The following is a 12,152-nucleotide window of genomic DNA, read 5'->3' on the forward strand; positions in this document are numbered from 1 at the left end:
CCAGAGGAATCGAATATGGTTCTTCCTCCATTACTGTGATTCATCTTTAGAAGTTTCCGTCGCATGTACACTATTCATCCCAATTCGTGTTTGTAGTCTCCTGAGGACTTATATTGCGCATTTATCCAATATTTAGAAGTGCGCTTTCGTTTTGACACAGTTTTCGTTTAAGATTTTAAAATCAGAATTTTAAAATAATGTTAAAAGAAGGTTGGTATGCAAATTAGTTGCACGATGCAGATTCTGTGCTCTAAAATTAAAATCTGCGTAATTTTAAAGTAAAGTTTTAGTATATTTGATTTAAAATTTCTTGCATCTTATGTCATACCAGTGTCTTAATGTTTACAAAATTATTTTAGTATTTTTGAGGTGTGGTCAAAGATGGACATTGTAAGCTGAAGCGCCTTGACAATAGTCACGTGTTTGTAGGTTATTTAAATATTAGAGACTGATTATGAGGGAGGTTACTTCTTGAACAGATTGGTATCACTGATAAGATTCTAAGCTGGATGCTGCAGAGTAGACGATAAGAGATTAATGGATCAAGAGTGGGTCTCTCAAGGATCTGTTCTTGAACCACTGTTGTTTTTCATTTTCAGAAATAGCATCAACGAAGAGATAGAAGGCGTGTTGTCAAAATTTACAGGCGACTTAAAGATTGGCAGAGTCGTTAATGATCAATGTCAAGCAGCGCTCCTTCAGAATGACTTGAACAAACTTCATTGATGGTCAGAGGAGAATCATCCATGTTTTAATACTGCTAAATGCAAGGTCTTACATTTGGGGAATAGCACTCACAAATAAATTATACACTTGGTAGGGCTGAATTAAAAACAGTGGAGGAGGAAAGGGATCTGGGAGTTACAATACGGGCATATATGAAGTTTTCTGAACAGTGCAAACAGGCAGCTAGGAGAGCCAATGGTCTCCTGTCGATGATTTATTGAACGCTATTCTGTACAGATAGGCAGGTCATAATCACTGGTAATTGTAAGACCACATTTAGAATATTGTGTTCAAGTATGGAGACTTCATCTGAAAAAAAAGAGATTGAGCGTCTTGAAAGGGTCCAAAGACTGGCAACTCGAATGGTGGAAGACCGTACAAGGAAAGACTCCGATTATGTGGGCTACAGTGCTTGGCAACCAGGCACCTCATAGGTGACCTGTTTGAGAATTATGAAGCTCTGAGAGGGATTAGTAAAATGAATGGAGGTGGAATTCTCACTGTTCTAAAGAATTCCAGAACTAGAGGTCATAAATTCAAATTACAGGGATTGAGGTTTAGATTAGATTGTAGCCAGCGAGTTGTTGTTTGCTGGAACAAGTTGCCCTCGCAAGTAATTGAGGCTATTGAATAAATTCAAAATATCTGCTGGATACTTACCTGTGTGAGGAATGAAGCACATTTGCGTTTTCTTTTTTTTGCCAAAGCAAAAGCTTATGGCTTCATTGCACTATATGGCGAATATTATTACCTGAATACTATTCCCCCCCTGATAACGTCGTAAAAATAAATTGATCAGACCCTTATTTAAACAATAGGCATTTTATTTTGCTTATATATTTCTATATTTCTGGCATTAGCAATTTTTGACATAAACTGCTCATCGGTTCATGAAAACAAAGTTATACATAAACAACTATAAACATTCAAAAGGTTCATCTATTGCAGATTAAAATTTGATCTTGTTTGACATTAAACAAAACAAAACAAAAAACAGAAACTAATATAGTACAAACAGAAATAACAATATAGGTAGGATTCCAGACACCGGAACAGACTTTAAAAAAAAAAAAGCAGTCATATCACAGAGATGGCAATAGAATACTATAAAACATAACCCTCGTATAACTATCACACAACACTTCAAAACAAGCAAACCATCTTCTGTTTACAAATTGCAAATGTTTAGTACAGCACCTTGGATAAATTATATCTCGGGTTTGGGATGGGAGAAGCACTGGTTGTAAGGCACTCTGTTAATGCAGGAAGATTTGTACATTGGATCAGTTAAAAAAGGCATCGCGTGATACATTCAGAGCACAGATCAATAACAACCTTTGGGGTGGGAGTCGATCCCAAAGACAAATAACATGCCCTGATGCTTTCTAGCTCTTGTTCATTTTAATAGTTCCACACCTTATATTGACAGGACTCGAGTCACATTTCCGGCTGAATAGTACATCCCCTTCTTCCATGCATAACAAAGTTCCGCATGCGCACTAAAAACTTTTCAATAGTTGGCACGGAATACTTGCACAAGGCACTACCGACTCTTCGCTCTCTGCTAGTGTCGTCTCTATGTAAATCACCATGACTACAGCATCAAAAAAACCACATCGTCGCTCTTTGAACCAATCAGTTACAAAGCCGATATTACGGTCAGTGACCTGGAGTTGGTCGCCACAGTGAACTCACTTTGAAGTCGATCACAACTAAACAGCAGCAACGCAGTATGCAACCTCAGAATCCGTTTGGTCCTCCCTTTCATCCCTGTTACGGAGGTTAACTGACATTTACATAAAAGGTTTTCACCATCCGTAATTCTCGGAGAACTTCTTAATCTTCTTTCATTGCGGATTCGACTCGACCAAGAGTAGACATTTCTGGTTCAGTTGTACTTGGTCCGATAGAACAGTTCTCCAGCTTTAAGACATTGGACGTATAGTGAGTAGTACCGGTCCATCTGGCAGCTTCTTCATGAAGTTCCAGGCTTCTGTTCGGGTCATAGAGGTCACTGGTTGGTCATTAATGGCAAGTAGTTCGTCTCCCATCTTTAGTGTTCCTTCCTTATCTGCGGCACCACCTGTAAAATTAATAAATACTTTAAAATTTAGGTAAGAAGTACATTCCTTTTATTCTTCTTGTACTCTTGAGTACAGGAAGAATAAAAATATTCAACTCTTTGATTTTAAAGATCCAACTGTGGTATTCATTCACCGATGCGAATACTGAAGAGTCTTACAAGATAAAAAGAAAATATTTTGGAAAACCGTGTAACAAGTATTTGAGAAGCATCCATTGATTAATCTTTAGATGGTTGGCAGTTTCTGGCATTAGTTTTAGAATAAAGTATTCCCAAGTGAATAATTACAAAAAAAGCGTACCAGTTTGGAAAATAAATCAGGGCAGCAGCTTCTTTTTTAACTTGTTTTTCACTAAAATCGATTTGGTGGGTATCAAGTAACAAGTGGGTAATGTTTAAATTATATTAATTAATGAAGGGTCCTTTTTTACGATTCATTCGGCTTGCTGACCTGCTGTTTAACGTAGTCGTGCCCCTGTATCCAAAAAAAATATCCGGCAGACAATTAAAGCTATCTGCTGTTAGAATTATCTGTACTCCAATGTATATTAATTAAGTAGCCGGGACATAATTATCCACTTGGCTGTACTGTATTTAATTGCAGAAGCTACAAAAAAAAGAACAGTTACCTGAAAAAACTCGCTTTATTAAAATTGGCCGGTCACCAAAAGGTGAATCTTTGCCTCCTTCAAGGCTGAATCCAAGTCCGGAACCTTGCTTTTCCAGTTGGACTTTGATGTCAGGTGGACTGTTGATATCTGTTGAGCAAATAAAGAATAAAACCAATTCATTAAAACCAGAATTCTCTTAAAATACATAAATCTTCAACAAATCCTTTCACCAACCAGTTTTTTAAATCACTTTTATCGTAGGTTATAGTAGAATCTGCGCTGAACAACTAACAAGAACTATTTAAGAAATTTATCTTACTCTTAATTCGCTTAGATTAACATTTAAGTGTAACGTTTTCTCCATTGGTCTGTGTGGGCAGAGCCTTAATGAGCATTCTGCAACAGTCATCATTACCTTTAATGGGTTTTACAGCCATTTTACTTACAAGAAACCCATCTGTAGGTATCTCTTAAGTCTTTAAAAGCAACATTACCTCCAGAGTTGTGTACACCAAGTGGTCTGCAGTAATCCTCAAATTGAAGAAAGAAGAGAAACTGGGTTAAACTGATTTAATAATGATACCACCATTTAGGATTTTCCCCTTCTTTCTATTGAAGGCATAACTCGCCACAAAGACCAAATGGTACTTTATTATTACTAGAAATTTAGTCGTGGCCAGACTTTAAAAATTCAATCCATTGAGAAGAAAGACTTGGGAATGTTTAAGAATAAAGTAACTTTCTTAAAGAAATTGTTGTACATTTAAATAGATCTTGACAATTATTTTTAATTGAAAACATTGCAATTTAAGATTAATTGATTTATAAGCGTTAAGACAAAATATACGAACCTCCTGATAAAGAAGATTTTCTTTCCTTCCTTTCAGTTTTAAGGTTATTTTTACACATGGACACCTTCGCGTTTTCCTTTGTGATAACGCCCTCTGGAGTTAAATCATTAACGTCTCTTAGCAAGACCAAAACAATGTCGTAGCGTGGAGCTTTTAAGATGTCCAGCGCTTCCCGATGAGTGAGGCCCTTCATGCTATGTCCATTGATAGACAGGATGCGATCTCGTTTCCTTATGCGGCCATCTTTGTCTGCCAAACTTCCAGCAATCACTTTGTGTATCTGTAAGGATGGAAATTAAAAAGAAAGCTTCTGTTGATGAAAAAGATAAAAAGAAACACAGTGAGCTTGACAGAACTGTTTTAATTTGTACTAATGCATTTACAGGATTAGCTAAAGTGATACTTAAGCCGCACGTGTGGAACAAGCACCCTCCCCTTATAGACGAGAAGGGTGTCCCTCTAACATCATTCAAAGTTGTTCTGGAAATAGGCCAAACTGTGAGACTCCATTACATAATCTCAGTCCGTAAAAGGCTAGCAATTGTCTGCCCAGCCCTTGTTAAATATGGAAATCTAGGGTTGCATGGAATATCAACAATTCTGACTAATTACATCTGGTAACTATGGTGACAAGCTGTGCACGCACTTATAAACATTAAATCTCGAAGATTACACCCAAAAAATAAAGTACCATTCTGGTACGGTGTTTGCTAACAGAATTAGACCTTTTTGGTTAAATGCCAAAACAAATTTTTATTGCTACTAATCCAAATTCATACTAAAATACATTTTACAACCTTCTCCCATTTCTTTAAAACTTTTGGTTTCAACCTATTTCCATATTTCGAGAAAATTAAAGTTGTGAAAAGTTATTTTCATTCAAAACAATTTCGAAAATTAATCGAATTTGGAAATTAAGATAACAAAATTTCAGTTTAATGGATTACAATTCCCTGAATTAAGCTACCAAAATGTCACTTGTAAGCGGTTTAAAAGCTGGACGTTAGCGATGGCCCAAGAAGTGGACATAGTCACCTTCTCGAAATGAGGTCAGAATTGCAAAATTTCAGAAAATTGTAGAATAGGATTGTCCTTTGACCGTCAGACACTGGCTGAGGAGTTGTATATGAATAAGGAGACGATTCGTCCAATTCTACATAAAGATTTTGGCCGCACAGCCTCACGGATGAGCAGAAGATTTCCCCCATGCGAAGAGACTTCATCCAGATTTGTCAAGGTGATCCTAATTTCTTCAACTGTCTTATCACTAGAGATGAGCGCTGGGTGTTTCAGTACCACCCAGATACGAAGCATCAGAGCTTGCAGTGGACTTCAAAATCACCAATGTCCCAAAAGGTTCGTTTACAGAAGTCCAGGATTAAGGCAATGATAATCATGTTTTTCGACCAACAAGGTGTGAAGCACAAGGAATTTATACATGAAGGGGAGTGAGGGAGAGTCAGTGCTTCGTTCTACGTACAGGAGCTTCGAAGACTATTGAAGCGCATTTCTGGGTAAGACCGGTATGTCGAAAGAATGGCAGGCTGGTCCTTGTTGCAAAATGATGCCTCCGCCCATTGCGCACTTGTTGAAGAAATTTCAGATGAAACATGACATTGTGCAGCTCAACCGTCCACTCTGCTCTCCCGATCTAGCACCAGCTGACTTCTTCCTCTTTCCCAAGGGGAAGACTACCCTCAAAAGGAAAGGTTTCAGGATATCGAAGAAAAACGTAACCGCGGAGCTGAATCTCATCTCTTTGGTCGCCTTCGCCGACTATTACTTTTTTTACCATAATTACTTTTTTTTAATTTAATGAAAAGATTCATTCAGATAAAATTTATTAAAAATTGATAAATTGCCTAAATAGGAGTATCTACTAATATTTATTGCGTAAGAACCTCTCAACTTACCGTAACCTCCTTTGATTCATAGTCGGATCCTCCAGCAAGGGTAATGCCCACGCTGCTTTTTGGAGTCTCCCTGTGTAGCACCACTGCAGTAATTTGTTGAGAGGCGGGCGAACCATCTTCCGGTGATTTGGATTCCTCGACCAGATGGTGCACCTCTTGAGATGATGCCAGACTGCACGTGGAAGCTAAAGAGCTTACGGAACCATACTTCTCACGTGTTGATGGACTTAGTGATCCGGCTGATTCGTAATGTGAGGTAGTACTGCTGGTACCCGACTCGCTGGCCGTGGAGTCAACAGAAGACATTCGGTTATGACTTGGAAGTGTTGACGACTTTCGCATGGCCTCCTTTCGACTGTTGACTTCGGTGATTCGGGTATCACAATAGGGTTTGGCAAGCGACGGTTTCGCATTGTTTGTAAGTTCGCGACATTGGCTTTCGAAGGCCTTCCTTATATCACTAACGCTAAGGGATGTCATAGACTGAGATTTGGCACGTAGGTCAAAGGGCTGCCGATCAGAAGAGTTCACGAGGTCTTTTTTAAGAGGCGATTTGTCACTGCTAAATGTACAACCGTTAGATATAACATCCTGGTGATACTGATGAGCCCACAATTCAGCTTTCGGAGCAATTTTGGACTCTATCATCGATACAGGTCTTTGCTTTAGAGATTTTGTTTCCGTTGAAGGCTTGGATGAAGGTACCGAATAACAAGGGGTGGAAGCTTTCTTTTTATCTAACGGGGGATCCTGTTGGCGAGGCATCAGAGATGGTGGAAGTCGCACGTTACCTTCCTGAGATGTTATCCGGGAAGATTCTTTCTTACTTGGTGGTGGCGGAGGGGGCGGAGATATCGGTGGAGGAGGAGATCTTAGTTCTCCGTTTTCCTCGGCTCTTTGTTGCCACTTCTCTGCTAATGCCCTAAAATTGCGAACGCTGTCGGTGGTATCAATACAGTTTCTTAGTACAGTTCTTTGCTTGCTCAGATGGCGAGGCTTTAGGTCACAATCCAATGGCCTATCGAAGGAATCGTTCGTACCGTCAGATAATGAGTCGTCGGCCATGTGTCTGGAGTCCTCTGTCTGTAGGCTAACGGTGGAATGGGTGTCATCGTCGCTCTCTTCGCGATCAGACATCGATCTCCTGGTTTCCGCCCATGGTCTTTGTGTAGTGTATGGTGAATATAATGTAGGAGGAGTCCGTGTTTCCTTTACAGAAGAAGTCAGGTCTTCATTGAAACGATAGTTGCTTTTGTCAGATGAAAAAAGGTCCTTGGAAAATCCATTCACCATTGGCTTCGATAAATAGTCTCTCTTTGAAGAGGTGTCAGTAGAATTTAAATACAAAAGTGAGTTCGTTTTCCGAAGGTTTCCTTTGAAGTTTGTTTTGGTCAAATTAAAAATATTTTCTGATGTGGATTTTTCTAATAGTTTGGGGCTCTTCTGGTTATTCGTTGTGAAGTCTCCATATCCTGATTTGATAATTGGTTCCACCGGAACAGCAGCTGGTTCCAGTTCAGTAAGCTGATCTTTTCTTAACCAACTACTTAATCTATCTAATGTTTTCTTCTGGCAGTCAACCCGGACAGCATCATCTGAAATCTTGCTGGTCGAATATTGTGACAGCATTGTCAAATCATCCAAAGACTTGCGTTCTTGTACAATTTGCTTACTGGACACATTAGGTGGAGTTTTGGTCAGCTGTGTGACTGTTGATGGTGGCGGGGATGATGGATATGAAGCGAGGATTATTGGTGGCCTTGCACAGAGTTGGACATCAGTCTTGTGCTTAATCGAAGCTGTTGTCAAAAGGGAATTTGTAGCATGAGGTCTGCCAAGAAAGCTTAAGTTCGTATTCTGAAAACAGGAGCTAAAAGTAGGAGAGGTTATGGATGGAGAAGTCAGAGGAGGCTCACTGACCATCGTGGAGTCTGTTGATCGGGGTAATTCCAATGTACGCCTCTTGAAAGCCGGTGAATATTTTGGCAAGTTACTCCTCCCGCTTTTCCAAGGAGGATCTGAAAGAAAAGAAGACGCTTTCTTGTTTGGATCAATTTCCATTGATTTCCTAGAGTCTGGCGTGTTCTTCGTTGTTAAACGATCGTCAGATTGATGCACATATTCCGTGTTCTTCAGGGACTTTTTGTTGCTGAGGACTGAATCCGAACTCACAATGGTCGGAAGGGTTTTGCTAATCGTTGGTGCTTGAGCAGGCCTATCAGGAATGACTAAACCCTTTAACTTTGGGGCCGATTGTTTTCTATTATTCTTCTGCGAGTAGAGTGTCCCAATTGTAGTCCTTTTCAATGCATCCTCAAGTGTTCTGTAGTTGACACCAAGTCGGCTGTATCGATAACTATTAAGTTGAGTCTCTGGGTAACTGGGCACAGAATGCCTTCCTCTACTATAAAATACATCTTTTCCGTCCAAAAAGGTCTTTGATTGCTGTTTTGTACTTGAAAGTCTGTTCGTCTGCAAGGCCCCAAGTGGTTCTGCTTTTTCATAACCTTCTACGAGCTTTTGATTGGAATCAGTGTGATTCGTTAGAGTTTCAGTACTGGTCCAGTAACTCTGTTCCATATGGGGTGATGACAGTTCAACATCAGTCGAATCGCCGTCTTCGTTATCATAACCTTCTGTGGTTTCGTTAAGTGCTCCCGTGGAAAAGGCATGTTTCATGGTAAGCTCCAGATCATTGTCTCTAGAAGACATCCGTTCACTCTTCACAGACAGAGGAGGAGAATAGCCCGATGAAAACAATGCAATTCTCTCTTTCATGGTAAAAGGTCGTTCTTCACACTCACCATTTGGAACCAGATCTACACATTTCGTATATTCTTCGTCTTTTATATCCTCTTCATTGGAATTAATGGTTGTAACTTCTTTCTTCGGCTCAGAAGGTGTTAGATTGCCAATATATAGAGACGACTGGATTGACACGATTGGAGTTGAGTCCTCCACAGATTCCTTCCACTCTTTGCTAACCAGACTTTCACCGTCGCATTTAGATTTTCCATCTACATTCTGCTGTCCTAGGGGTTTAACATATTCCATCACTAGATCATTGTCGGCATCTTCAACTGAACATTGACTCTCGTGATCAGGAACTTTACTAGAATTGATCTCTATGCATACCTCCGATCTCAGGTTTTTGCATTCAGGTGGTTCATCTTTAGCAGGATCGTCTTGAGATTTATTCACGTTAATGCAATCCATATAAGTGGTATATATTTCTCCTTTGGAATTATCAATCTTTGGTGTATTAAGACTTGAAATTGAGATGCTAGAAGATGATGAAATATTGTCTTCCAGAAATATTCCAGAATCTTCTAATTCCACGGGTTTTGTAGCTGTTGCAAAATCAAATACCACAACGGAGTTTGGCACAGAACACGGGTCGTTATAATCTGGTGGAAATTCATGTCCATCCGGCGGTAGACGGGAAAACGTTGGTGGAGAAGGACTGTAATCTAAAGTAATGCGAGAAGATGAGGTCTCTACAAAGTCCATATTTTGTTCTTCACCAGATGAAGATTCTGTAAACAGAAAATAACGTATAATATCAGAATAAACTGTTGTTTTGATAAACAGCTTACATCTAAAACACATACACTAACGTTTCAAAGAATATTTTGATTTCTTCCTGGTAAGATCCATAGAGATCTTTGGTATCTGCATTAAAATGCCCTTGGCGACTATTTGACAAACAATTTCAGCAAGTTTGACATGTAGCCCACAAGAAGTTCAAACATGCTTTACGAATCTAAAGAAAGTACTTCACTCTTACCATCCTGTGTTAGTTAATTTGCAAATTTCAAAACAGCTCTCAATCACGCTACCAGAACTTTATATGGGACTCACTAGATTTAAATTAATGTTCAATATAAGAAAGATTTATATAAATAGAAATTACACAGACATAATTTACATTTAAATCAGGGAATGTCTACCTCTCGGAGTGTTGACAAAGCTTTGAGTGGTTTAGCTAAGGAAATTCCAGCCTTCCGCGTAATGGCAATGGGGGAAATTCAATCTGGTTATATTACAGGTGTTCATAAAAGTGGTGTAGAGTACATGAGTATTAAAGTTCCGACAGGATGTATCCAAGTTTTCTCAGTAGGCATGTTTCCTTTCAGAGATGTGCGAATTGTCCTTTTACGTGTCCACCCATATAAAAAGGTCGACCAACATAAGTTGGCCTATAATGGAAGCCATGTGGAGTTTAGCGAGCCATTAAAATGGCACAGCAATCTAAATATCATTAGACATAACAGCCATTATCCTCGGTGCAAATTTGTGCACTCCACCCTTGGTTTGCTGTATCAGCTACAGTCTCCGTTGAGTGCGTGGGAAAAAGCAAAATAGCAGAAGGGTGTAGTTAGCGAGACGATCCGTAATGACCAAAGTAAGCAACAGTCAAATGGAACTCGTACAAGGATTAATGAGTTCCGTTGTAACAAATTATGGAGTTTCCAAGTCGGGAGTGGTGGAAACCTTCTTTAATGCTCGCACAAAAATCATTTTCGTTCTGCTCGTTTCACATCAGCCTAATTAATTTTCCCCTATCGCTCGACAAAGATCACAAGGTAACGCTAATTAATAAGAGTAATCATTTATGGCGATTAATCTAAATTTATCATATTTGAATCATTTCAATTCGATATATTCATCACCTTGCAAGGGTATCATCAGATGCACTAGTCATTGTTCGCCATGAGACACTGATTGACCATTCAATTCATCAATCGAACCTCACCGAATAACTAATCTGATTATTTCATCCATGGAATCGATATTTTTCCATTGCATACCCAGAAACGTAGTTGTCCAATCCAATCATTGTCATTTACCATTGATAGAATTAAAAATGGCGTGTTAAATTATTAATGGCATCTGAACAAAATTTATGCTTACGTTACTGAAAAGAAAGAAAAAAAAAAACATTGAAGCCCACCTGAAATATCTGATTTGCCTTTCTCAAGTTGCCTACAGTTCTGTTCCACCAAGTCTTCGGATAAACTCGATATTACTAGATCAACAACTGCATTCTCTTCTTTCATACTCTGTTCAGAAATCTTTAGCGATTGATGATTGATAGTTACTTCACTTTTGATTGAGACAGTATCTTGTGGAATAGTGGATAGTTCTGTACTTCTAGATGACTGGCTTTCGTCTACATTATTCAGTTTTACATCTATAAATAAAAGAAGGTATAAAAGTTCTAAACTACAAGTTACATAAATAATTCAACTTTAAAATTACTCAATTCGATTAAATGAATGAAACCTGAAGTGCTTCCCGTAATATTTTGCAAAGGAAGTGTAGTTATTTTAGTTTCAAAAATTGTATTAGGTGTCTACATTTTTTGTGTGCTACTATACATCACCTGTTCTTTATTCATTTTGTATCTGCGTATTCAATTCTTGAGTTACTATTCACCGTTATGAACATTACTAAGAGCTTTGATATCGTTGGGTAGGAAATATACTCCTTCAGCTAAGGTTCTGCACCTATTCTCTACTTAATTACACCATTCTCCTATATTTTACCTTATTTCTAATGTCCCAGTAACAAAGGAGATGCGAGTGTCTTTTCTTTTCCATTGTAGAATAGGGATAATGTTTATTCCCTTCTTGTAAACTAGTCTTCGTAGTAATCTGGATTGCCAAAAGGAGGTCAACAAAAAAAACCTATTACCTATAGTTTTACGTGCCTGTTTTATAATTGAAGACCTACGCAAAGGAATTCATAATTAATTCTTGAAAATTACTGTTTTATTTCACCGTTATGACATTGTCTCCTTTAAATCAACAAAGGAGTAATGTACCAATATTCTAGTCGTGCTCCAGGTTGATTTTCTTACTTTTTTGCATTGTCCTTATTATACTAAACCCATTCTCCCCTACGCAAGCTACAAACCGAAGGAGGGGAAGAAAACAAAGGGGTCAACAGCCTCTTTAAGATGCTG

General features: G+C 38.7%; 1 protein-coding gene across 1 annotated transcript in view; it reads right to left on the reverse strand.

Annotated features, from left to right (window-relative positions):
- Positions 1 to 1,779: 1,779 nt before the first annotated feature.
- The window catches only part of LOC150085241 (uncharacterized), a 102,834-nt gene continuing 92,461 nt past the window's right edge, over positions 1,780 to 12,152 (reverse strand). Inside the window, exons 4-8 of the mRNA XM_090373930.1 lie at positions 11,139 to 11,378; positions 6,185 to 9,720; positions 4,272 to 4,551; positions 3,439 to 3,567; positions 1,780 to 2,809 (exon numbers count right to left, since the gene is read on the reverse strand). Coding sequence (XP_090230056.1) covers positions 2,652 to 2,809; positions 3,439 to 3,567; positions 4,272 to 4,551; positions 6,185 to 9,720; positions 11,139 to 11,378 — 4,343 coding nt within the window. The 3' untranslated portion in view covers positions 1,780 to 2,651. The remainder of the gene's footprint in view (positions 2,810 to 3,438; positions 3,568 to 4,271; positions 4,552 to 6,184; positions 9,721 to 11,138; positions 11,379 to 12,152) is intronic.

Source organism: Mastigoproctus giganteus, chromosome 5 (genome assembly GCF_048544385.1).
Source record: "Mastigoproctus giganteus isolate SK-2022 chromosome 5, ASM4854438v1, whole genome shotgun sequence".
Lineage (NCBI taxonomy): Eukaryota > Metazoa > Arthropoda > Arachnida > Uropygi > Thelyphonidae > Mastigoproctus > Mastigoproctus giganteus.